At 39.5% G+C, this 27,251-nt stretch overlaps 1 protein-coding gene across 1 annotated transcript in view; it reads right to left on the bottom strand.

Moving 5' to 3' along the window:
- The window catches only part of ALDH1A1 (aldehyde dehydrogenase 1 family member A1), a 47,383-nt gene that overhangs the window by 6,189 nt on the left and 13,943 nt on the right, over positions 1 to 27,251 (bottom strand). Inside the window, exons 3-12 of the mRNA XM_018562280.1 lie at positions 26,107 to 26,247; positions 22,696 to 22,825; positions 20,045 to 20,106; positions 19,630 to 19,758; positions 18,652 to 18,765; positions 15,150 to 15,252; positions 14,490 to 14,674; positions 8,645 to 8,809; positions 7,797 to 7,954; positions 1,829 to 1,903 (exon numbers count right to left, since the gene is read on the bottom strand). Coding sequence (XP_018417782.1) covers positions 1,829 to 1,903; positions 7,797 to 7,954; positions 8,645 to 8,809; positions 14,490 to 14,674; positions 15,150 to 15,252; positions 18,652 to 18,765; positions 19,630 to 19,758; positions 20,045 to 20,106; positions 22,696 to 22,825; positions 26,107 to 26,247 — 1,262 coding nt within the window. The remainder of the gene's footprint in view (positions 1 to 1,828; positions 1,904 to 7,796; positions 7,955 to 8,644; positions 8,810 to 14,489; positions 14,675 to 15,149; positions 15,253 to 18,651; positions 18,766 to 19,629; positions 19,759 to 20,044; positions 20,107 to 22,695; positions 22,826 to 26,106; positions 26,248 to 27,251) is intronic.

The raw sequence follows: 27,251 nt of genomic DNA, 5'->3' as shown, positions 1-27,251 counted from the left end.
ATGTCTGCCCTGGGGCCCATAACTCTGGTTACGCCACTGCTGAGTTGCACAAATATTTTGTAAAAAGGAACACTACATACCTGTCTGGTGGGCCATATTTACCATTAGGAACCTCAGGGCCAGAGCCTAATGTTCTAGAAAAGGGCCTTGTCCTTTTAGAGATCCTGTTACTGGTAGCCAGAGACAGGAATATTTGTTCGCCTCACTGATCATATGAGCAGGTGAGTGATCTCTTAACAACCTTGTCCCTGGCTAGTAGCTTTTGAGATATGGCCCTAAGAAGGGACTCAGGTAACATCTTTCTTTCTTTTTTTGTCTTGTAACTTCTGAATACTTGTGGGAAAACCCTGCTACAGAACTGGGAGGGAAGGTATCGTGCAGGTTACCTATAGTACAAGGCTTTGTGTCAATCGAGTAATCTTATAAAAATGTCTTATTTTTTTGTAGGTCTGAAGAACAATATATCTAGGGAGCAATCATCTCCAATAATGTATTTTAGTACACTTTTTACAATTATAAATATTCATGCAGTATGCTTGGTGACAAGAGGTGCGGCCAAGTATTCAGGTATGCCTGAGGCAGCATCTAAATACAGCCCTACCTTTTTTGGCTACTTTATTTATGTAATTCAGCATGTTAAAATATGTCTTCATTTAAGCAAAACCTGAATTTAGACAAAAATAGGAGTTTCATTGTTTACTGCCTTTTGAAAATGTAATTTCCTTGCTGTCTAAGGCTTCAACATTTTGTCAAGGATCAATAATGCAACAAAGTAGTCATAACCTGTGATCTACATACTTATTCCAGGTTAATGTCTCAGAGGTATTGAACCTGAATACCTCTAAGGGCACAGGAAGGGAGACCAATGCATTTTTCTCAACACTGGTTTCCCCGAATAAATTGAGGACAGACTAAAAATGCAGGCATCATAGCCTCATCCCCCTGCGGGGTACCATACAAATACTCTGTACTATTAATGTTGGACCACCTAACACTTGAAGAAAACTGAGAGGAAGAGAACCCAGAGTATAATTGACTGGCAGAAGTCATCATAAAAAGTAAGTCAAACATAAAGAAACATAACATAACATGCTGAGTGGGCTAGGGGTCCTCTGGAGGGGGAGCATAAAGCCCAGAATTGTGCTTTAACCATGAAACTCTATACTCTTATATGCACTGTCAGGAACAAGGAGACAAGTGAAGTGAAGTGAAGCATTGAACATGGTAGCAAATGTCAGGATTTAGGTATCATGTGACCCCTAAATCTCAAGCTAAAGATAAAACCTCAAACTAATTCATGCTAGGTGGCAAATAAAAATCTTTAATAAGTAAGTCAGCACACGATGTGACAATCATAACTGGTTTTCCATATAATAGCTCAACGCTTCTCCCCATAGAATGCTATGATTTAGTTGGTTGGCTAGTTCATAATATACCTAATTAGATGAAGGACTTGAACACAATGCCAGTTAACTTCTGTTTCTGTACAATCAAGAAAACTAAATGGGGGCATACATTTTCTGCATCCTTCTGAATATAGAGTCATTATGCAACCACACCTGTTGTGGCCTGTGTAATCTGGATGTTTGGTTTGGGGTGAATGTAGCAATGTTGGATTTTTCAGACATGCCCAAGCAAATGCGTAATAAAATTTGAAATCCGACCAAACACACAAGGAAGACTCAGTTTCTGCTGGTACATGTTTGGGATAGCTTAAATGAGTGTGCAAACAGTAAAAGAAAATTAAGGGTAATGACAGTAACTTCAATACATTATCCCCTTTCAAATAACTGTTACTATATGTCTGTCTATCTCTGGAATCACTTACATTTCGCGTCCATTTCCTGACATTTTAAATCCTCCGAAAGGACACTGTGGGGATAGGGCACTGTAGCAATTTATCCTGAAATATATATAAAAAAAGGAACACAATGATATTCTTAAAAAAAGTTAAAAATACATATAAAAGACAAAATATTTCCAAAAGAGCGAGCTGATTCTGTAAACGTAAGAAGCTATACAAAGTAATCACAAACCTTCTTTTTTGATAGATTTACAGTTTATTCATTTGAAATAAATGTACAAGACATGCAAAAGGATGCACAATTTACTGTGCATGTTTGCCTGTAACTACACAGTGATTATATTGAACATCATTTTACCAATTACAAAAGTATTTTTCAGCAAAATGCTGCTCACTGTTATTCTGAGGGCAAGAAAGTAAACTGTTCACAAGGACCCATAGTGTAATAATCTCCTTGCATATGCTGTATCTGTTTTCTGTTGCTTCTTGTATATTCCCTCTCAGTTATCAGATTTCCAGTCATCAGAGTGGAAGCTTTCACATTAGGAAGCAAAGCCCTGCTACTCTACCAAGATGGTCACCTCTGCAGAGACACAGTCCATAACAAGGCATGGTAAGTGAGTAATGTGAAAAAGATCAGCTGCCGGGAGCCTACATGCAATACTGGTGACTAGTCCTTTGCCCCTTGCTTGACATTTTTGCATAGGTTCCACAACAGGTTTTCTTAAAGTCTGGGAATTCCAGATCTTCAGTAAAATTCTGATGTAAGAAAGGGGTTCTGAACATGGGCATCACTATAGCCAAAGCAGACATCAAACTTCCATGGTGCCCAGACGCACAGGGGGCCAAGAGCTTTCGTGCTATATGGTGATTTACGCAAATTTGAATAACATTCAGATAAAGCTAATGTATAAATAGATTAAGATCCTCTATATCAGTGGTTCTCAGCCTGTGGGTCGTGACCCAAAAGTGGGTCGCAATCCACAGTTGAGGGGGTCGCCATGTGCCTTGTGCTGTGCTAGGTAAGAGACTCCTCAGCCTCCTCCTAATGCAGCAGTGTCAGTTCTCCTAGATGGTGCTGCAGCCGGAGGGGATCTGAGAGAAGGAATTGGGCAGGAGTGAGGGGAGGTGAGTGCCACTAGCCACCTCAGATACTAGTATTGGTGCACCCCTAAATTTTACCATTGGGGGTCACCACAACTTGGCAAATGTTACCAAGGGGTCCCGGCCCTAGAAAGGTTGAGAACCACTGCTCTATATGATTGCTTTCAATTGATTAGTATTATGTATCATAGAAGAATTGCTTTTAAAATTGACATTAGAATGATTGGGGTAACCTAATGGCTTTGCAATGTGGACCAATCACAGATAGTTATATTATAGATCTTCTATTGTTTCAAACAAACCTACAAATGATAAATTGTACATTTTTCAGCACACTTACCAGCTAGCCTGCTAATAAAGCTTGATCTGTCTCACAACTTGCTTTAACAACAGACGATTTAGTTGCACAACTTTTGCAAAATATGTGGAAGCCACACTGCCTCGTGAATGCTTTTCTGTGTAGTGTGGTTCTTACTTTAATCTATGAGAGCCTCCATCCTTGAGCAAATATAGCAAAGGACAGATTTGGTCCTGGAAAGTGAGCTGGGAAATGTTTGTGTCTGTAGTGTGTAAAGCCCTTACTTTAAAAGCTAGTTATAAATTGATAAGTGCGGTTGCCATTTGCTTCACTCTCTTTACTGGATTCTTGAACGACTAGCGTTGGATGTTTACGTCTCCGAGAGTTAAAAAAGGTGAAACATTTTTAATATTGTTTTTAAATCTTTCAATAATAAAACATCTGTTACTGGATTTTTTATGAACAGCCAGAACCAGTTTCCAGGTGTTTGAAGATTTGGAATAAAGCTGAAAAGAATATTCAAGAAATAAATGATGTCTCATAAGCAGATGTGCTTTCTCCACACTAAATATTTCAAGAATGTCACACATTTAAGTGTTCTAGTGGAATGTTTATAAAAGTTGTAGTCAGTCTTCCATAAATATTGATTAAAATATTTAATCAATATTGAGAATTGCTACACAATACCTTAAATAAATCATTAGTAATTACTCCACTAAGACAAGTTGGTAACAAAAAATCATCAGTGTCACATTAAACAAATGCAGTGGGTTATAGGGAAAAGCACAGTAAAGGGTGTACTTATAAACAATACTATTGGGTAAGACTGCTTTAGTTAGCAGAGTTTGCTAGTTTTAGCATACATTAATTCAGTTCACTCTGCAACCAATCATTCTCTATTTTTCCACTCTTTTTTTCTCCCTGATATAATTTCAGAATCGTCTGCACCTGCAGTACAGGCAAGGGTGTAATTAATCACCTTTAAAAATTGGAAGCCATTGCCAAGGCTCAAGTAGACCATAAGACATTGACAAGAAAAGGAGGGATAATTAAAGCTTAAACTGGGGGACAAGGTGTGGCTAGCTACTACCAATCTAACACTGACCTGTCCCTCCAAGAAATTTGGACTCAAAGTTTTGTTACCCACAAACTCCTCCTATGTTTATAGAGTTTATCCAAAGTTCTGCGTCTCTTTCCTCCAACTAGCTGTCAACAATCCATTTCTTGGATGTCCACCAAAACTACGTGCTTCTGCATTGGTGGAAGTTAACAAAGAATTTGAGATGGAAGCTATCCTGTATTGCACAGGGGCGGATCCAGAGTCTAGTTTTGGGAGGGGCACTGGCAAAAAATAAGCCCCCCATCTGGCTCTTCCACTGCTACTGTGCCACCCCTTTCCTCTCGCACCACCTATGTGTCCACTGCCCCCCCTAGCTCTCCCCCTCTCCCCCCGGTGTACAAAACACTTCCCTGGCTTCTCCTTCTGGGATCTTGCCGCCGCTGTCAGCCTTGGGCGGTCTGTACTCACACAAATTAGGCAGCTGCAAAGCATGGGCTGAGACGGCCGCCTAATCTGCCTGACTACAGTGCAGCCTCTGTTGTGGGTCCTGATTGTTCGGTGCGGCCGGCCGGGCCCAGCAGAGCGGCGGAGGGTGGGATCGATAATAATAAACGCAGAGTGTGGAGGTTAGTAATGTGATGCAGTGCAGAGGTCAGTAATGTGACGCAGTGTGGAGGTCATTAAGGTGACGCAGTGGGGAGGTCAGTAAGGTGACGCAGTGGGGAGGTCAGTTAGGTGACACAGTGGGGAGGTCAGTAAGGTGACGCAGTGGGGAGGTCAGTAAGGTGACGCAGTGCGGAGGTCAGTAAGGTGATGCAGCGTGGAGGTCAGTAAGGTGACGGAGGGCGTAGAATTCAGTAGTGTGACGCAGTGCGGATGTCAGTAATGTGACGCAGTGCGGAGCTCAGTTATGTGACGCAGTGTGGAGGTCAGTATGGTGACGCAGCGTGGAGCACCCTCCCAGCCAAGACCATAGAGTTTACTGCGTTCAGTGTAAAAAAAACGACATAGTACTTGGAGTGTGCCGGTTTTTTACACTGAATCACAGTAAACTCTGTGACAGCTTGACAGCTGTAGGTCCCGGCTGCTGTGCTGGGATGCTGGTGTCACTACTACTGCGGTTGGGAGAGGCAGGGAGCGGCTCTCTATCTCGGGGGGGGGGGAATTTCCCCCCCCCCCCCCTGGATCCGCCACTGGTATTGCAGGAAAAGAAGAGCACAGAATGCAATCTTATTAAATGAAAGGAGTTTCTATACGTTTTCAGAAACATCCTGAAACGCTTGTCCTAAAGGGCACCCAGTGGTTGCCTGGTGGGTTGTGGGACAAACTAAGGAAGGCCTGACCCTTCCTGACCTGCCCTGCCCTGTGTATTTGTGGACTAGCTATATTGCCTTGGCATTGATCCTGACTAATCTTCTGGAATACGCCTGCTTCTGTTTGATGTGCTGATGCTGACCGTGGCTTGATTCCTGGACTATGCTTATGTCTGGAGAATTTGTACTACATCTGCAGGTTGCTGAACCCTGGATTGTCTGACAATGCTTCTTTTGGTTTCATCTGACTCTACTCCTGCCTGCTGCCCCAGTTGCTGATGATCATGGTACCAGTTCGTCCTGTTGTTCCCATCAGCCTACATGTTCCTGTGCGCCTACAGCCTGCTTTAGAACAGATGTTGCAGCCCCAGCACTCATGCTTCTTTGCAACTCCCATGTCACACATTGCCTATACCGGCACTCGGGCGAGAGCCACAAGAGAGGCTACCCTCAACACATAAACTCTGATCAGCAACATGAAAGCCAATTTAAGGATGATAGATAATCAGTTTGATGGTAATGTGACATAAAAAACATTAAAAAATAATACATGAATGACAATGGCAGTATACTATGAAGATACAGTTTTGTGCAAGTTACTATCATATCCCAGAAGAACAGTTACTGTAATTATGCTGTATATGGTTTCATTAATACACTCTTTTATAGAGTGTGGATGACTGTAGGAGTACTGTACACTACGATATTCAATGTTGCCAAGTTCCCATGTTTCTCTGAGTCACCTTCTCTGAAGCTCTGCCATGTTGTGCTTAGATAAAAGTGCAGAATTATCAGGAGGTGAGAAATACTGTCTAGTTTTCCCATTTATTAGAAAATCAAACTTTTCTCCCATAACATGTGGCTCATTTATAAAAATAGATGCTTTTGATACATTTCCATGTTGAATTTCAATCCCCACTTAATAAAGATTTTGAACAGAGATCAAAGGGGCACAATCAGAGTTTGAGAAGGTTGGGCTGGTATACAATCCTTATGAAGAAACAAAGGAAAGTCTACTTGGTGACAGATCTGAGCCTGTCTACATTTCCCTTTTATCTTATTTGTGTGAATATTATACATGTATTATTAGTAATGGAGCAGGGCAAATATTTGTATGTGTTTGCATCAATAAGTTTATAAAATGATTTAATATCTTGGTTGCAGTATTAGTATTAACACTGCCACTGAGCTTGCATCTAATATCAACATTGTTAGTGTTTTCGAGGGGTCTATTTACAAATTATTTCACTCAAAATTCATACAACTTTTACGCAAGGTTCACACACTTTTCCTATTGCATTTAACCTATGAAAACATTTTAAACAGACCCCCTTTGTGTTATATTTTGTATTAATTACGTGTATTGAAGCTCAATTCACAAATATTATTCACTAATACACACTACATGGTGTGGAGGGAAGCCTGCACCTAAGGTGGAGTGGATGGAGCATGGGTCTGCCTAGAGTAGGGTCCTCACTGTGTACATCATACATGCAGCAACTGGCCAGTTCCACCAGTTTGCACATACACCAGACAAACAGATTGGCCAGAACTCCAGAAGCATGATTTAATATCTATGATGTAGCTTGGTATAATGAAGGCTGGAAATTGCTCAAGAAGTTGATTATGTCAGCATTTATCTTAGAACTACCTACTGGGCAGCTTCACTCAACACATTTAACTATGGGAAAATATGTGACCTTTAGCATGCTATCAAGCAAATAAGCCACGTTCATCCAGGTTGTGTGTTCTCAGCTTCAGCCAAAGACAACTAAAGGTAGAAATTCTGTTAACACTTTAATGATTTACCAACAACTGTTAAGCACACTATTACTAAGCCTTTAATGTTCTGTTTGCAGGATTTACATTTGTAAATATGGTTTTACATTTATTTAGTAGCTATCACACATATATTTCATTCATACATAAGGTTCAATATTTGTCATCTTACAGTAGATTTGTATTTTATAGCTGGGCCTCAAAATCAGTCCATTCAAAACTATTTTTCATAAATCACTACAGAGTGCTGCGAATTATAAATAGCTATGAAAGGTTGTCATGTTTGTACAAAACAGGATGTTTAATATTGTATAGATTAAGGTTCCAAATGTTGGATATCAAAACCAGTATTTTTTATTACACTTAGGCACAGTAATTAATGCTATTTATCACACTGCTAACTAAATATTTCAGTCTAAAATACTTGCTAATGCTTACCAGACGGTTCCTGCTTCAAGGGCAGAGGCAGTCATTAGTGCTTTATCAATGTCTTTGGTGAAAACTCCTGCAGCCAATCCATATGTTGTGTTGTTTGCCCTCTTAATTACTTCATCCATAGTTTTAAATCTCAATATCTGTTGTACTGGGCCAAAAATCTATCAAGATAAAATAGGCAAAATGGATAAACCATTATACATTGTAATATAAAATAAAATGTAATAGATACCATTATACATTATTTAGAAATTTGACTCTATGCAGTAATAAAAGTTAAATCTATTCAAAAATAATTTAGAAGTGAAGACTGGTAGGATAATTCAGCCCCTGATTTTTTAACTGTTTTGGAAACTTCAAAATAAAGATCTCCCTACCATACATTCTGCCTCTGTTCCTATACACTTGGACATATTTGATATTCCTGCCCCTCTTGACTTGTATTTGCACCCCTTTTTACTTTCTCAATAATAAAAATGTATAAAAGGTCAAAAAGGAGAGTGGGAGCCCCTTATAATAACCACAGAAGGTGTGTACACATGAACTCTGTGGTGCCAAGCTTTGTTTCTGTCACAAAGTTAGCATGTATCCATGGAGCCATTTGAAAAAAATAAGGCAGGTGGATCAACTTCTTTTGTTTATCGATCACCAACAGCATATTCTTGGCTTGCGGATGGTCTCCAGCAGTTTCACAGAATGCTTGGTAAAAGTTGTCAATATATGTTCATTAATTAAAAAAAAAAAAAGGAAGTTATTAATTTGAATAAAAATTGAGGTATACCTGTCTTGCATTTAAAATGGTTAACCTCTTGGAATCAAAAAGCTATTATTCTATATTAATCTTAACATACCTCTTCTTTGGCAATGCGCATATCATCCTTGACATCTGAGAAAACAGTAGGTTGAATAAAGAACCCTTTGTCGCCCCATGGGCCACCTCCACATTCCAGCTTTGCTCCTTCTTTCTTTCCACTTTCAATTAAGTCAAGAATTCTGTCATACTGTTCTTTGTCAATCTGTAATGCAGAGGTTTTTTTTCTTATTGTTTGTTGTTTTTTAAAAATGAAAACATTTGCAAACATGATCTATTGTAATTTAAGGTGTATGATAAAAAATGAACATCAATGTTTGGCTTTAAGGTTACCCAAGAATCTTGTAGCATTAACGTTTCTATAGATATTAGATGATGACCTATGACCTGATTTAAGAAGAACTGACCAAAGAGCATGATGCATTGGAGCACCTCAAAACGTCAGATTACACTTATTGCTTTGGGAAAAGGTGTTGCCATGTTCTCTTGGCAAGTACACTAACCTGCACACTTGCACAATACAAGCATCCATATCTATGGTCTAATCATTTTAAACAAATGGTTTAGCTATCAAATTGTGCAGGCAAAACCCTTCTTGTGTAGCAATGTTATCTTAAAACATTTTAAAACATTTAGGCCAGGTTCACATCACAGTGCTGTGTTAACACATGGTAAAATGTGCAGTTTACCATGAGTTACTACAACACCTGATACCACAATGCTTGGTAAAGCACAAACAGCATTGTGGTGACATTCATTTTTATGGCACCCCAACATACATCCCTAGGGCATCACAAAGGAACTTTGTTTTAGTACATTCCAACACACAGATATGAACTGCCTGTGCATTGTGATGCACTGAAAAAAAAGGTAAGGGTAGATTAAAAGGTCCACAGTGCACCACAATGCACATGTATCCAATGCACATGTATCCAATGTACCACAAGGGACCTGTGTGTTAGTAAACCCTGACACACAGATGTTAACCATCTGTGCATTGGGGTGCAATGAAAAAAAAAATATTGGGCTGCCTTATCCCAATGCGTGTTTAAGTGCCACAGAACTCACCATAAATGTGTAAATTTGCCATAAAACAATTTAAAACTATGCATTAAAAACTTCAAAGAAAACACATCAGTATGGATGAGAAAGACTTATGGCACAAGAAGAAGTTGCTAACGAACCACAGACAGCAGGCAATGACAGCATTCAACTTGAATGCGAAGCCTGCATTATATATGTGGAGTCTTTTTTGTGGGGGGTTTTTTGTGTGTAAATTTTAAAAAAATTGCGACTGATTTTTTTTAACCTTTTTTTTTTTAACACTTAAATTTATTGTTATCACATAGGGGGCTAAGGAGCAGAGATAGGCATGGACCAAGGCTGTTGGAGACATTTTCCAAAGTACAGACCTTAGTGAAGGACACCAAGGTACATTTCAAATTAAAACCATCAAAAAACACTGTCTAGCCTCTGGCCTAGTTCCACAAGTACAAATATGTTATATACTATAGAGGACTACAACTCCCAGCAATACTTTGCACAGCAATGCAGAATGGCACCAGCTATAGAGGACTACAAATCCCAACAATACATTATACAGCAGTGCATAATAATACCATCAGCTATAGAGGACTACAAATCCCAGTGATAAGCCTCCGAATCCGAAATTGCACACTAAAACTGCAGAACGAGCGGTGGCCATGTTGGCCACAGGCGCAATTTGCACATGTGCGTTGCCATCTTGGAGTGTATCTTAGTATACACCAAGATTGCGGCCCCCTCATGTTCAGGCCAAGATGGCGGCACACGTGTAGAACGCGCCGGCTGCCGATATTGCCACCACTTTTTCAGCCTGTGATGTCACCGTCATGTGACGTCATACACTCCGCCTCCAAGATGGCAGAAGGCATGCGCAGAACAATATGGCAGCCGCGCGTTCTGAAAATGAATTTATGTATGCGTGAATATAGTTTTTGTATAGTCGGGCATATAATAAATGTGTTATTTCGGATTCGGACAAAGGGCCGAATCAACTGAATTTTGTTGATTTGCAGGTTCTGAATCCGAATGCACATGTCTGATTGTAGCTATATGTCAACACCCACCGAATATGCTCCTAATGTTGCTGCATGACGGAATAAATGTCAGTCAAAGTACCGCAGCGCTGAATACTGAAAAATGGCCTGGATGGGAAGGGGGTTTAACACCGCGGATGTCAACTGGTTAATGTAAAGTGAAAATAAAGTCCACAAGCAAAAAAATCACCAGGAAGAAGAGTTTCTTGGCAGAAGATACATGCAAAACCTGTACACATGCTGTGGTTGGGGACGCAGTGGTGACAGCATTCTGGTCCTGTCATTGTTGAAGGACAGCACAATAGAAGGCAGTGCATATTTGCATATTATATCCGGAGCTCACCCCCACCAACGTAGGTTTAATACCACTTTAAAGCTAAAAATGGATTCTCTGTTCACTAAATAAAGTCAACTAACTGAAATGTGTATATAACCTCCAGAGCAATATATGTAGACATATAAAAGCAATGTCACCCTTGTTTTAAACAGTTTTACCTACTAATTAAAAAGTTAAGAAACACTAATCATAAAATGTAAATTGTAATGTAATTAAAAGTGTAATTGCTTTTCTACATTCTGTGGAAACAATGGATGTCTTAATTTACTATATATTCTTCATGACCTTAAATATAAAGTCAGGTAAGCTGGCCTGTTTGTGCTTGCCTTTTAATAACCTAGGATTAAAATGCGCATAGAAATACTATGTAATGTAAAGGCCAGATATAGCAGATCCATTGTGCAACATCCTATAATCAAAACTACTCATGATCAATGCATGAAAATAATTACTTTGAAAATCATACAGTAGATATGGTGTGAAGTCTTTTTTTCTGTTGAATTAGGGTATCATATAATCCCCATTTTCTCAATCTCAGGTTTCTTTTCTAACAATTAATTTAATTTGTTTAATCAGTAACTTGAGCCAAGCTTCATAATACAGAATTTGTATACCAGATAATGAGAATGGCTACAAACGCATTATGCTTGACTTGGCTGCTGTCTGCATTGTAATTACATAATATAGAAAGGAATTCTGTGTAATTTAGGAAGAGGATGGATTTATTAAGACAATAAATGTATACCATAGTGTATAGATCCTATTTGTATACTTAAACATTCTTTTATATGGGAATGGCTGGGGTTTAATCATACATTTTTTTGTCTCTGGATTGTTATATACTTATTTTCATTCTTTTGTTTGATTTTGTTTGCAAACGTTTTTACAGAAATTTTCAGACAGAAAGTTCAGGTGGATCTGATTGGGCAGCCAGATATGAACAGACGTGTGTCCATTTACATCCGATTACCTCCAACTCCAGCTAGGTCTAGAAAAAAACCAAAAAAGAGTTCCATTTAGCAGAGCTGATCATGATGGATCTGAGGTAATTAAATGAAAATGGACACATGTCCAATTTCATATGACTGCTCATAGACCTAACATGGGTGCATACAGCTCATATTTTTCCTCCATAACAAGGCAGAGGAAAAAACTTAACAGACACTGGTGGCACAAAAGTGGCACCCGTTCCGTACTGATCCATTACTCAGTTAGCATTTCATAGCAAGGCCTTTTACCCCCTGCAGTGGCCTTGGGCACCCTTTGTAAATGTATGCTTTGGTATTTGCTAAAAACAATGAATCTCCGGGTATGTTCATCAAAATATTCTGTTTTTAGCAAATATCAAAGCATACATTTACACTTTATATCATAGATTTTCAGCATGCAATATCCTGTGAATGGAAAAAAAGTAATAAAAAAGACTGGTGCCCCTCTGGACCTTAATGAGCTTTAAGTGAGAAAAAGCAGATTGGCTTTGTGTCATTGCAATACTAAACATATATTTTTATAAGGTATATTTTTAAGATAAATCCTGAATCCACATGTATTACACAATCTTTAAAAAGCAAACAACTATATAACAGTTCAAGGTGTTAATAAATGTTTTGTCTATTATTAGCACCAACTGTATATTATAGATTTTCAGCATGCAATATGTGTACCCCAAGGGGTGCTCAAAGCCCATGCAGGGCGTAAAAGGCCTTGCTAATAAATGTTGACTGAGTAATAATAGTCAGAATGGATATGCTTTTAGCATCTCTATGCCAACAATCTGATGTAATTGCAAACCTTTTTAGCTGTATTTGCTTGAAAGCAATAGAGCTTCAAGCCAATTTTGTGATCATCGCCAAACAAGGTTAATAGTCTATTTATTAACTGTACTTTCTATTTTGTCTACTTATCCTAATGGTGACTTGGCTTCACTGTGGGAAGCAGTCTATATCTTTTAAGCACCACTCCAGATTCGCTTTTAGCAATTTACTCCTTCCTGCCTTTTTGAGTAGTTATCATCTTTTTCTGTTACATTGTCAAATTGTATAGTTTCCTATAAAAACTCCTCAGTGGACTTGATGAACATATACACTATTCAAATGGGGCTAGTTCTAGCAGCAATAAACAATGTGCTAGAATAACCTATGCTAGAAAAAAAATAATTTCAAATGAATAAATGGAAAACGGTTTGTGGAAAAATCCTTTTGAATATCATAACATAACATAAAGAACAATAGATGCATAATAAAAACACAAAACGTATCCATTGGTTTTATGTTTAGTATTATCCTAAAACAAGCTTATTGCATTTGAGAAATAAAGGGGGCAAATCTAAAGGGATTTTAGGCTTTAGATCTTTCCCTGTTTAAATTGATAGTCTGATTAGACACCTAAAAGAAAAGAGGACCAAAACGTGCATTTATTTTGAACAATCTGGTCTGCTTGTTAAAATCTCATGAACAACTGACTCCGTTTTATAGTATAATCTCCTGCTACTAAGATATGGGTTTCTTATCTTCTTCTCTGTAAAAAAGATGTACACATCAAAATTCTATTTGGTAGCTGTTCAAGCGGTATGTTTAATCATGTGGCTAGGCCAAGGACTGAACACAACTCCTTGGAGTCTGGCCAAAAGCTAGACTAGTTATTTTCTTGCACATTTTGATCCCTAAGCATAGAAAGCCTGGGAACCTGGCAAATTCACACAGGACTGATACAGCAGCGTTTACTTGGATGTATCATTATAATACCTCTGAGTCTGATTATCTGCAACGCTCTTTTATTATTGCACACACAAATGAATCATTCTTGCGTAACTGTGAAGCTAAAGGTGTTATATTCACAGTGCATCTGATTAATGTGATATGATTGCAAAATACTGGCAGCAGCATACCTGCTATGAGGTCAGATGAGCATCACACTGAAAACAGGGAGTTATTTGGGCCTAATTAGTGTAAAGAGCAAATAAAGTGTGCAAGGTGTGGTGACCTATAGAAATAAAAAGAAATCATAGCAATCTCAAAAGGCATGTGGAAACAGGTGGTGGAGAGGCTAAAAGAGACAGTTTGCCTACTATGCATCAGAACACTTGGGACCGATGACTTGAAGAGTAGGAAAACTGTCACCCTAATCTGTTCTCAGTCCGGTTCTAGGTGTACAGACCCAGAGAGGGTGACTGTAAGCACACAGTACACATTTTTTTCTGATAAAAATGTACAACCCATTCAGGGAAAGCAAGAATTATAATGGTAGACTGTGTCATTCTTAAAACGTTTACACAAGGGAATGCATTCATGTCAATAAAATGTTGTGTTGTACTGTAAGCTGCATGGTGACCCTGGCAGTCCTAGGCTGTGGCCTATGTTGACTATTCAGAAATTTAGTCCTGGTTGCCTTGCTGTTTTTTGCTTTAATACATTCTGAGTTTTTCTTCTGGACTGGCATTAGGGGTTGATAAAATATTGTGACATTCTTACCTGTGGACCTTGGCATATTCCAGGTGTAAGAGGATTGCCTAGAACTCTCCTTTTTGCGCACTCAACACTTTTGCGCACAAATTCATCATAGATTGATTCTTCCACAAATATTCTAGATCCAGCTATGCAGCATTGTCCTTGATGATAGAACAGACCATGGTGGGCGATTTCTACAGCAATGTCCACTAAAAAGGAAAATATACATTACTGAAGGATCATCTTTAGTATTTACCATACTGCATTACACCTGGAATATTACAAAGTAACATAGAACAAATGTGTCTCAAGACACACATAGGAATGACTAAAGCTGCTCTAGCATTAGTCTAACTACACTTAGTACCAACACGATATTATACATATTATATTATACCAGTTTTTTTATTGACAGTGTCTATTTGTATGACTCTGTATGGGCAGGGGGAGAGTGCTGTGGGGAGCCACTAGAAAATGAGGAATTACACATTTATAATTAAAAAAACACTAAATTATTTCTTGAGGTATGGGGCTCATATTTATAAAAAGAAAAAAAACATGAAGCTTTTAATATCACTTTAAATTTCAATTTTTTCCTCTGAATTTATTTTATACAGTTTTCTCATTAATTGTTTCATCAAGATCTGTGTGTATGGCTAGTTAGAGCAATAAAGTGTTACTAACAGTTTGAGTCAGCAAATATAATAACTGGACTTTTCCCTCCGAGCTCCAGTGTGACTCTTTTCAGGTTACTTTTTCCAGCTGCTTCTTTAACGAGCTTCCCAACCTAAAACAGAAAGCATTCTTACTTTACATTTTAACCCAGATAATGACATATAGACACAATGTTCTTCTTGTTCTGCTCTTATTGAAAAAGGAATGACCATTAAAATTATTCCAGCTATCACAAATCATGAGTAATCTCTATTCTATTCATTTAACTTCCCAAAGTATGTGATAGCAAAATAAACTCATAAAACAGTATACTTAAACTAAAGCTATGATCAAACTGTAAAATCATATACAGTATGTGATGTGGGCCCATACCAGTAAGACTAGACTCTGTATTTCTAAGTACTCCCTGGAACATGATGTAAATACCTGTTGACCCTGTTAGTAGAGCCATTGGATAGCTGATTCTTCTGATAGGATGGCAATGCTCTACCGCCTGCAGTGAAAACCACTGCACACAAAAATAACAAACTCAGTTTGTATTGTAGTAGATTAAACATGTACTTAACTTTCAAGCTGATTAGTGGTTTGGGTATGCCACTACCATGAGTTCGAGGCAAATGTTGCAGTTTTGAGATTTGTGGCCCCAGCAAATTCATGTGGCCACATTAAACCATAATGCTCTGCATGACCTTTGAATTATGGGCAGCAGGCGGCTTAGAAGGAGTGTGGGCTTTTGGTTAAGACAGCCCGATCACTATAAAAAAGGAGCCACAGAGAAGCTAAAGTGTCAGCAAATTGGAAGCTGTGGGGAAAAACTGACCACCTGCATAGAGAGAGATTAAAGTGTGGACAATCAACCTCTTTGCTGGCTTTTGTTTATTATGATTGGTGGCTTTTTTGTCTTCCATTTTATTTTAAGGTTGAGGTTCTAGTGCTGTTTTAGTGCTGTCTCATCCATTGCAAACTTTTTTATGCCAGGCTTCCCTTTAAAAAATTGAGCTTTTGTTTCAGGTGTGTTTTTGTTGGGGTTTCCATTTATTTGGGGGTATGTTCTGTTTTTATTTTATGTTGATAGGGCCCAATGTTACATGATATTTAGCAACTATCACTCTCATCTAAACATTGTATCTTAGCTAATGAAAAACTGTATATCTCACAAAATATGCCTAAAGAGATAATGACACAGACAACAATTTTGTTACCAAGCCCCATGATAAATAGTTTATAATTGCCAACAACTAAAGCTATGATAAGATCTCCACAGAACAACTTAACCCAGTCTACAAAAGCTGGTGTTTTATTTTATGTTGGCAGGGCCTTTATTTTAGGTTAAACTACTTTCCTTGTTGCAAGGCTTCCCTTAAAAATGTTTCAGGGCTGGTATTTGGGCGTTTTCATTTAGTAGATGCTGTATGCTTTTTCTCTTGCACATTTTGGCCCGTTCTCCCTTAATAATAATATCCTGCTGCTGGCCAATAACTCAGAACTCTTATGAGAGCTTGATAGAAATAGGCCAACAGCAGGACAGTTTTGAATCAGTGAGAACAGGGACCACAGCAAACTACAGCCAATCTTGATCTGCAGATCAAAGTGGGCCTATTACCGTGTTATAAAAAGGCTAAAGCTTCAGGCAGCCAAAGTTACCTAAAAAGTGCCTTTTTTGTGCAAGTTGAAATGAATCAGATCGGGAAACTGCTATAGTATTTGAGCCAAAGTAACTGTAAAATAAAGTAATAATTCCACAGTCAAATATGTGCTGTCAGTGCACACTGCCACTGAGATTGTCCATGAAAATCATACTGTTCCATAACACCATGTACATCTTTAACCACTTGCTGACCGGTGTGCTTAGACCCCCTTCCTGACCAGGCCATTGTTCAGTGTTCAGCGCTGCAGTACTTTGACTGACATTTATTCCGTCATGTAACGCTGTACTGAAATAAATGTTATACCATTTTTTGGGGACAGATAGAGCTTTCTTTTGTTGGTATTTAATCACCACTACGGGTTTTTTTTACTGTATTATAAAAAAAGTACCGATAATTTTGAAAAAAAACCTGTTCTCTCTACGTTATGTTATAATACATTTATTATAACCCAATTTTTTTGTAAAATATAAAAGACGGGGTCACGTCGGGTAAATAGACACCAAACATGTCAAGCTTTAAGATTGCGCGCACCCGTTAAATCGCAAAAAACTACCATACTCAAAATTTACCATAACCAACGCTTTAAAAGCTTTTACCGCTCATCAGTTTAGTGTTATCAGTGATTAATGACCCTAGAATTATTGCTCTCATTCTAACGTTCGCGGCGATATGTAACATGTGCGGCGCAATGGATGTAATCGGCATTTTCGCACGTAGGCGGGCTTGACGCATGTTTGCATGTGTATGTGGGGGCGGGGGACATTTTTTATTTTTATTTTTTATTATTGCTTTGATATGTGATTTTTATTTTTTTGTAACACTTTTTTTTAATCCTTTTTTTTTCCACTGAACTTTATTGCTATCACATAGGGAGCAAGCTAGCTCCGTATGTGATAGCCAATTTGCAGTGACAGGTCCTCTTTATGGAGACATCAGGGGTCTTAAGACTCCTAATGTCACCTAGGGACCCCCAGAGAAGTTGATGAAGCAGATACCTGCTTCACCAGCTTCTCTCTGGTTTCTGTACCGGAGAGTGACACTGAATGCAGGCAGTGATGTAATACACATCACTGCCTGCATTCAGAAGAAGAGAGGAGATCAAACGGTAGCGCAACTACCCTGGTTACAAGGAGATCAAACGGAGCTCGTGTACTGAGCTCCATTTGATCTCCGGCCGCAGAGCTGCTGTGTTGGTCCCGGGCTCACACTGGGAACAGCGGAGCCCAGGATCGCCAGCAGTGGCGGCGACGGATGGGGGGGCCCGCACACCCAACCGGATATTACAAGCGATCGGGTGTCTCTACAGACGCCCGAACACTTGTATGTAAACAGCCATCGTTGGCTGTTTACATTCAAAGCCTATCGGCGGGCACGAGTGGAACGGGATAGGATGTCTAAAGACGCCCACCCGCCCTCAAGAAGCCGCTGTCCGGCCGTTTAATTACAACGGCCGGACAGCAGGTAGTTAATAAATCCCCAAGCATTTTATTTACAAGATTTGTGTGCTTGCAATGTTACTTTGGAAGCCATGTTTAAATCTATTTTTCATTGGTACATGTTCCCCATGGCAGTGCCAAGCTTCCCATGCCTTTTTTTATAGCAATTTGTCCATTAGCCCTAAAAATGTCAACAAGAGTTGCTCCCACAAATTTAAATAAGATTATCCTCTAAGTTCAGGTTCCCTGAATTTTGAACAGGATTTGCTGAACCCTTGGCAAACCAAGCCTGGCAAACTCACCCATCACTAAAGCTAATATATTGAGTTTAATTTAACAGAAAGGAATACCCTCTGACCATGTCAGATGTACATGCACTATATGTTGAAAATCCCTATAAAGTAGAACTGTAACAAAAGCCAGTACCTCTGTTGAACCAGTGAAAGCCACTTTGTTTATATCCATGTGATTTGATATGGCTGCCCCTGCAGTGGGTCCATATCCAGGCACAATATTCACTACACCTGGAGGAAAGCCAGCCTAAAAGAATACAAATGTAAAAACAAATTTGTTTAGATTTGTTTAGTTGTACTGATTTTGCCTTGCCTATAACATGTATCCAAAATGTAAAAATTTTTTGAATTCTACGTAGTTAAAGCAAAATAATAATAAAAGAAATGCAGTGGCTGTGGTCCTTCCTGAATGCTAGTGATAATACTCCTAGCTTCAAAGCAAGTGGGTAAACATGACATCTAGGCATCTTGATTTTTAGGGGGAGGGCAACAATGGCAGCCTGCATATTTTTCTCATGACAGATCTCTTTAAAGACCTTTATGTACTGAGTGGCCCGAACCTCAAACACCTAGGGATTTCACTCCCTTGCACACCCCACTCTGTCGCTGTAATGAATATGTCCTGGCTGTCAAAAGTATTTCAGAAGTGCTGACAGTGGCTCCTGGGTAAATGAAGCCAACAAGCACACTCAGTAGCTTAGAAAGTAGGAGAGTAAAAGGGCCAGTATGGCAGTCAGACAATTAACAATGTCACATGGAACTCAAAAAATGATAGCCTCCATGTTTCTCTCAAGGCGCTGGAGGCTCAAAATACTGCATTGACCACACAAAGACTGTTTCTACAATAATGATATTGCTGGGATGAATATGTATTTGCTTATTGCTTTTATCGCAGGGTATGGTCTGTCCAATGCTGTCTTATTTTTCTACTTTTCTAAGGTACAGTTGCTGTTTGTTGCAAAATTAGTTTAAAAATGACTCCATAACTGAAACTCTGTGCAATTATACAATTATAACATATACTGTATGTATGCAACCACACATGTTTGCTAAAGCAAAGATCTAATCAGTGACTACTGTCAAATATTTTATATTAAACAATTGCACTCACCTCTTTTATTAGTGATCCCATGTACAGAGCTGTCAGTGGTGTTTGCTCTGCTGGCTTGATGACAATTGTGTTGCCACAGCAGAGTGCAGGTGCGATTTTCCAGGAAAACATTACAAGTGGAAAATTCCACTGGGAACAAAACATTAAACAATTATTAAAACTGCTACTACAGCAACTACTACTATATTAGAGATATACTTCCTATCAAAATAACAGATATTAGTAAGACCAGAGCACAGCAATAACCTTTTGTTTAAATGGATGAATACTGACATTAGATTAGACCATAGAGAATAATGGCAGTCTCTGTCTGAACTATACAATAAGCTGACTAGATCATAACATGGGGAATGCCCCCAATTACTAAATTATTACATTTGAACATTCAACAGCAGGAAATATTTTCTATACTTACAGGGATAATTTGACCACATACTCCAACTGGTTCATGTCTTGTAAAAGTGAAGTAGTCCCCATCTATAAATAAGACATTCAACAAGTAAATGCACAAACAAGGGAAGCTTTGGCTAATCTGGAATATGTTTTTGGTTTTAGGTGAACAATGGGTTAAATAAACCATACAGTCCAATTCTAACTAAAACCTTTTACTTAGTCTTGGATAGGCCTCAGTCAGATTTTAATTGCATTTGTGTCCTTATTATGAAGATTCCCACTCACTTTCTGTCAAGACATAAAGCAACTGAAATTCTCTTCAATGACCCCTCATTGAAGTGAATTTCAATGATACTACTGTTTCCATTGTACAGATCTTTTAGTAAGGCAATGCAAGTGATCTTTGACACTATACTTTCCGAACCTAGCAAAAATGCATATCCTCAATAGACAAACTTGGAATAATAGAAGACATTAGCCATGACTGCTGGATAATCTTTAAAGGCTCCAATACACACTTAAAGGAGAACTATGGGGTCAGTGTTTTTCCCCATAGTTCTCCTTAGGGTAACGGGAGGACACGAACTAGCGTCCTCCCGTTACCCTAAGCTCAGTAAACCGCGAGCTACAGCTCGCGGTATACTGGGACGCCGCAGCGTATCCCGACTAAGACGACGGGATCCGCCCAGCTGCGTGAGTGACAGCTGGCTCTGCCTATCTAGAGGCAGAGCCAGCTGTACCCGCCCCCTTCCCCGTCCGTTCCGCCAGTCAGCGCTGGCAGATAGGAGCGGGGAGAGGGGAATCCAGCCCCTCCCCCTGTCACGGGAAGAGAGCCGTGACAGGATCGAGAGGTGAGGTAACGCCGGTATGTGTTCGCTCACCTCCCGATCTACTGAGCCGACCTGTGACAGTCTCATTGTCACAGGTCGGCTAGAACTATGAGGTGAGTGAAAAGCACTCACCTCATAGTTCTCCTTTAAGGTGCCCATACACCTTACAATTATCTGCAGATTTTCTGTGGTCAGGTTGAAAAAGTGCAACAGATTGCCCCAGGTGGAGATTACTCCATCCACGCAGTTTTTTTTCTTTACAGTAAACAGCTGTTTTCCTTTACAGTAAGCCTTACGTCTCATTTAAACATGCTGGCAAACTGCTTGCTTTTATTAAGACTGTTATTTGTGAATATTCTGGGGGTGATTTTTCAAAACTGGAGCAGACAAAATCTGGAGCAGATTTGCATTGTAACCAATCAGCTTCTATCTCTCATTTTCAACTGAGCAAACTGAAGAGAGAAGCTGATTGGTTGGTTGCCATGGGCAACTGCTCCAGTTTTTGTGTGCTCCAGTTTTGATAAATTTCCCCCTCTGTGTTTATTGTATTGCTAAAAATGTTCACTGAACCTTAGGTAAACAAAACTAATCTCTAAAACAGGGACATAGACAAAAACACATTTTTAGAAGAGAAAGGTTTCAAACTTTTAGTGCTGTCTGTTCTTTTCTGTCTCAGTAACAGTGGCAACCCCCCTTTCTTGCTGGATTCAGGAAGTGAGATAAAATCTCTCCAATTGGCTTACAAAGTGAAAAACAGTGGTAGACATTTTAACTGTTCCCCACTCTATCACAAACAAAAAATGTGGCTGTGTTTAGGTTTATCTAAATGTAGCTATTTATTACAGGCATTTATATAGTGTAAGAGCTTACACAGTGATTAACATACTGTACTGTATCAGTCCCTGCTATTAAAAAGCTTACAATCTAAGGTCCCCTTCTCTCATTCATGCATACACATACTAGGGCCAATTTAGACAGGAGCCAATTAACTTTCCAGCATGCATTTAAATTGTGGGAGGAAACCCACACAAGCATAGGGAGAACATGAAAGTTTATGCATGTAGGGTCTCAGCCGGTATTTAAACCAATGACCCCCAGTGCTCCATACCTGCATGCCCCAATTGCACCATCAACATATTCCAGTTGTCTGATGTTCCTAGTATTTCCAGGTATGTAGGCACACGGGACACTTCCTCTATCACGCCACAATGCAGTGCTTGGTGGTTGGCCAATCACCTGGTCCCACTTTAGTATTTAAATGGGCTGATGACATATTAAAGCATTAAGATAGTGAATCTAAGGTAAGAAGACATGTACCCCATGGTCCATGCAGTAAAGTGAAACAGAATGGGCAAACTACAGGTTCAATTTAGCACCAATATTTACATGTCAAGGTTAGTATTTCTTGCATGGATGGAGCACGACAAACTCATGTATTTGTTTTGCCAGAAGATAGACTCTAAGGGTAAAAAGAGCATTTGTTCAAGGGCAACAAAGACAAATGGAGACTTAGAACCAAGCACAGCATTTATTTTTATTGAAAAAAATCTTCTCTGACTTAATATACAGTATAGAGGGCCTTTTATGCCCATTTTGAGATGCCTTTCTCTGTGTCCATTGATGTTTTAAAGCAGTCCTAGCACCAATTCAACAACCACTCATATTAACATAGTAGGTAAGGTTGAATAAAGACAAAGGTCCATCTAGTTCAACCTATGTATGTGTGTGTGTATGTAAGTATATGCTTGGCTCTAGTAGTTCCCATATCACCTGTAAGACTTCAGCAATGATAATAAGAGAGTAATATTGAGATAAGAAACACATGTTCTGAATTATAACATACCCATTGGTATTGTGCGACCTTGGTTTTTGTCTGCCCAGCCTGCACAGTAACGTAAAGATTTCACAGCTCCTGGAATGTCAGCCAGTAAGGATGCAGCAAATGGTTTTCCTGCGTCTATAGATTCCATAGTCTGAGAAGAAAATTTACACTTTAAGTTTAATATGTGTACAAAATATGTACTGCTGACAAATAAACTAATTAATAGACATGTAACCACGCATAAAATTTGCTTAATTTCTTATCGATTTGTATGTTTATTCTTTTTGATTTTTGGATTACGGATCTGAAATTCAATTCCGTTCGCTATTCGGATCCGTCCGAATGTTTGTTTCGGAACGATCCACAACAGGAAGTCACATAACTGTGCCTGTAATGCAACCCCTAACAGCCCAAAAAAACCTGATAAGCCAGAGAAAGTCACATGTCTGATTTAGTTTCATTTTGCACGAAATTTGAACTTTCGGAAATTCAGATGCATCAAAATGTCTGAATTTAAGGAAATTTGAATGACTGTCCATTCGGAACTAAACTAAATTTATATGTCTACTAATTAAACTCTTGTTTTATTATTTTGTACTTTTAAATATACACACATCAAAATGTACAATATCTGAAGGATATAGACTGTAATTGACAAAAATGCAACTCAAATGCTTCTCAGTCAAGTCATCATTTCCTAATTGAATGGTAAAGTGTATAATGGATGTGACAGTACAGTAGTTAACAGATACTTGTATGGTGGAGACAATGCAATAATGTGCATTGTTAGGGAATGGGCTCCCTAACACAATATAACACACCAAAAAAGATGCTTGTGCGTGTGTTTGAAAGGCAGTGCACCACAAGCAGGGTAGACACTGACAGTTACCTTGCAAGGGCTGCCAAGGTGGGATACTGTTAAAAATGAACGGCACTGCAGCACCCAAATGCTTTTCTGCATTGCACTAATGCTTGCATTCCTACCGCACAAAGATGTGAACCCAGCCCTAAGCACAGTTGACCGAGGCAAAGATAGCAACATTTCCTTGAACAGGTATTAGCCACAAATCACGGAGGCATAATATTCTGTTGTAGTGTGTGATGCATTGATTCATACATTAAAATGCTACTATGTCTGACACATAAGAGGGAAGAGCTCTCAATACAGCTCACAATTAATGGAACCTGTCATTCAGCTGAAAAAAATCCAGTCAGTCTAAAGGTGGCCCTACACCTTACAACCATAACACTACTTTCGTTGTGCGATGGTTGTAAGGTGATAAAAATTTCGTACGACCTGCCCATCGTGGACAGGCAGATTGTACTTGCAATCATCGCAAGTCCTCCCCGCTGAGGGGAGGGCTTGCAGATGATAGCAATGGTGAGCGGGCATGCGGCTTTTGTCTTGTGATTGCACTACCAATCCGCCGAAAATCGTACGATTTTTGGCGTGTTTTCTAGTGTGCTCATTATACGAAAATCGTACGACCGTACAGTAAATGTGGTCGCATTCTGCCCATCAACCTTACGATTATCGCATGATCGAGGGATCGTACGATAATCATCAGGTGTATGGCCAGCTTTAGGGTTCTTACACCTGGCCACAAGAGGGCCATAAGGCGCACATCCCAGTCTATTTCTCTTGCTGGGAGTGACAGGTGCCACATACAGCTGTGTGTATCCAGCCTGTACAAATCAATGACAGGCTGGCTGAGGCCGTGGCTGTATGGGTATGTGCGCAAATCTCACTGTTTACATGCCACTGGGACTTACACACTCCACATTAAAGTGGCAAGATAGTGAATCTAAGGTAAGAAAACATGTACTTTATGCTCCATACAGTGGAGTAAACAGTATGGGCAAACTACTGGTCCACTCAAAAGAGAAGTCAATATCAAACACCAAACATGAACACTGTTATGACCAGATATAAGAAAACAACAGTATAAAATATCCTTGGTTTTGAGTCTCTGACTGCACCACTGGCCAGTGGAGGATCTGGTGTACAGTGTGCTGGCAGTGAGGCCCTTAAACACCCATTTGAGTGCTCACTCTGAACATAAGAGTATTTGGAATCCAAAGGAATGCCCCAAATGTGTCCTTGGCAGTTTCTCCTAATGGTAGCAAAATCCCAAAACAACCACCAAGTCTAATGCAATAGAAGGTGGCCAAATGGCATCTCATCACAGTTGCTTTATAGGTGTTCCCAGTTCAGCAGTCTGATCCGCGGAGGCCAAGCAAGAGGTCACACCATACTGTGGGGCTCCCCTCTCAAACATGTGTCTGTGACTTGTGTCCACCTGGATCTACTGCTAAGCACCCTTCTTTCTCTCTCTTGGAGTTCACAGTCCATGTCCCTGGCCAGGCACTCGGGAACTCTTATCTCTGCACAGGACAACACAATGTACCTCATGGATCTGTGTGCTCCTCTTCTAATAAAGAATGCTCTCCTGTGTCCCTCTGTAGCTCTCTATGCTCTGCATTGTCCTGACTCATCTGCTTACAACACAGCACAGTCTGCTCTGCAGTCCAGCAGACTGTTCCTAGCTCTCAGTCCCGGCATACTGAATACTCCTATCTGCCTCCTGGCTCTGCAGCACATCTCACAGACCTCTTTCTCCTTGTAGAACAATGCTCTCCCTTTTGTGACTCTCCCTGTGCTCTGCACAGCTCAAGAAACCCATCCCTTATTTATTTATTACAGGTATTTATATAGCGCCAACAATTTACACAGCACTTTACATAGTTGCACATTCTCTTCAGTGCCTGCCCTCAAGGAGCTTACAATCTAAGGACCCCATCTCATATACAGGGCCAATTTAGACAGTAGCCAATTAAAGCATGTCCTTGGAGTGTGGGAGGAAACCAGAGTACCCAGAGGAAACTCACGCAAGCGAGAACATGCAAACTCCTTTTGCAGATGGGATTCGAACCATTTAAGGCTTCCACCACATACAGCCCACTCTGCGTGCCAGTGGGTGGGATAAAAGTCCAGAAATGGTGGCAGCCAATCTGAATCCTGCTCTTCTCCTGACAGCCTGTCAGTCTATGGTCAAAGGGCAAAGGGACCCTGTATCACAACTCAGATGACACCCATGCTGTGAGGTTGTGAGTTAAAGGGGCTGCCGGCCAGGTTACAGAATTCTTAACATGCATGGGAGAAAAGCAGCATAAGTGTGAAACTATAAAAATACATAATAAACACAAGTTTTCAATTAATGTTCGGTGTGATTTTGTTATTTTTTTTTTTGGTTTGGTAATGTGACTGAGACTGATTTACAAAAACCAGGGCAAAGAAATCTAGAAAAAAGTTAGGCAGTTGCCAATAGGGGCATATTAGGCTGTGATAAGTAACTACCTGACTTTTTTCTTGTTTTCTTCACTCCATTTGTTTTATTAACCTCACAATATTAGCATATGAAACTGACTTACACTTAGAAGCAAGGAGTCACGCTCTATGAGATCAGCTAATTTATTCAGCAGTTTTCCCCTTTCAGAAGCATCCATCCTGCGCCACGGCGACCCAAACGCAAATGCTTCTCTTGCAGCTTTTACTGCTTTGTCTACATCTTCCTGGAATCAAAGACAGTGTTGACTCATATAAAATACATGTAGCAAAGACCTGTGTTCTTACTAAAACATGACTTGTTGACAATTGGCATTTAAAAGTATAATACATTTTTTGTCAATTTTATTTATTTATTGTTTTTTTTTAAAAGGTTGCGAGTTTATAAACTGATAGTTTATATCATTTTAAATGATCCGTATTAAATCTCAAAATTTTCTGGCTACGTGTCAAACATTAAATTTTTATGAAAGATGTAAATTTACTGTATCATTTTACAAAAGAGATAAGTAGATGTCGTAGAATGTGTAATTGTTCCTTAAAGAAAAACTTGGGCAAACATTTTTTATTAACCCTTGCAGTGGGACTACCCAGCACTGCAAGGGTTAAGTGGTTATTTTGATCTACGGAGGAAAATAAAAAAGTTATACGCACCTGATCCTCCGAGCCAGCTTGCTCTTAAATTGGTCCCTACCATCTCGCTCCCCCTCCGTTGCAGCAGTCTAAGGTCCCTGAGTCATCAGGCGAAGGACGTATTATCACTGCACCTGAGGACGATACAGGCTGGAAGGAGCCCCGTGACAGCCGGCCGGCTTGGAGCATCAGGTGAGTATAACTTTATTTTCTTCCCTAGACCAAAAAGAGCACTTAGCCCTTGCAGTGTAGGATTAGCCCCATTGCAAAGGCTAATAAACATTTACCTGGAATTCTTTTTTAAATTGCATTGCTGAATAAGTACATTTATTGTGAAAGTCCTTTGAACATTTATATGTTCAACAGAATTTAAGAATCCAGATGACATTTAGGGTCCCCAGCAGATAAAGGAAGGTTGTAAACGATCTAATAGCATGGAGATGGGAGAAAATAGGGGGCGGGCACTAGGAAAATCACATCTTGTTTAAAGGTAATATAAACTGTGTATTAGTCAAGTAAGACAAACGTAGCCAGGAAGTAAGCAGTGACTGCTATGCTGCCTCTTTATAGAACACATATTGCTCTGGGATTCTTTTGT

Source organism: Nanorana parkeri, unplaced genomic scaffold (assembly GCF_000935625.1).
Source record: "Nanorana parkeri isolate BGI_ZX_2015 unplaced genomic scaffold, ASM93562v1 scaffold569, whole genome shotgun sequence".
NCBI classification, from domain to species: domain Eukaryota; kingdom Metazoa; phylum Chordata; class Amphibia; order Anura; family Dicroglossidae; genus Nanorana; species Nanorana parkeri.
The sequence above is the reverse complement of the archived record's forward strand: the minus strand, read 5'-3'. Positions and strand labels throughout refer to the sequence as shown.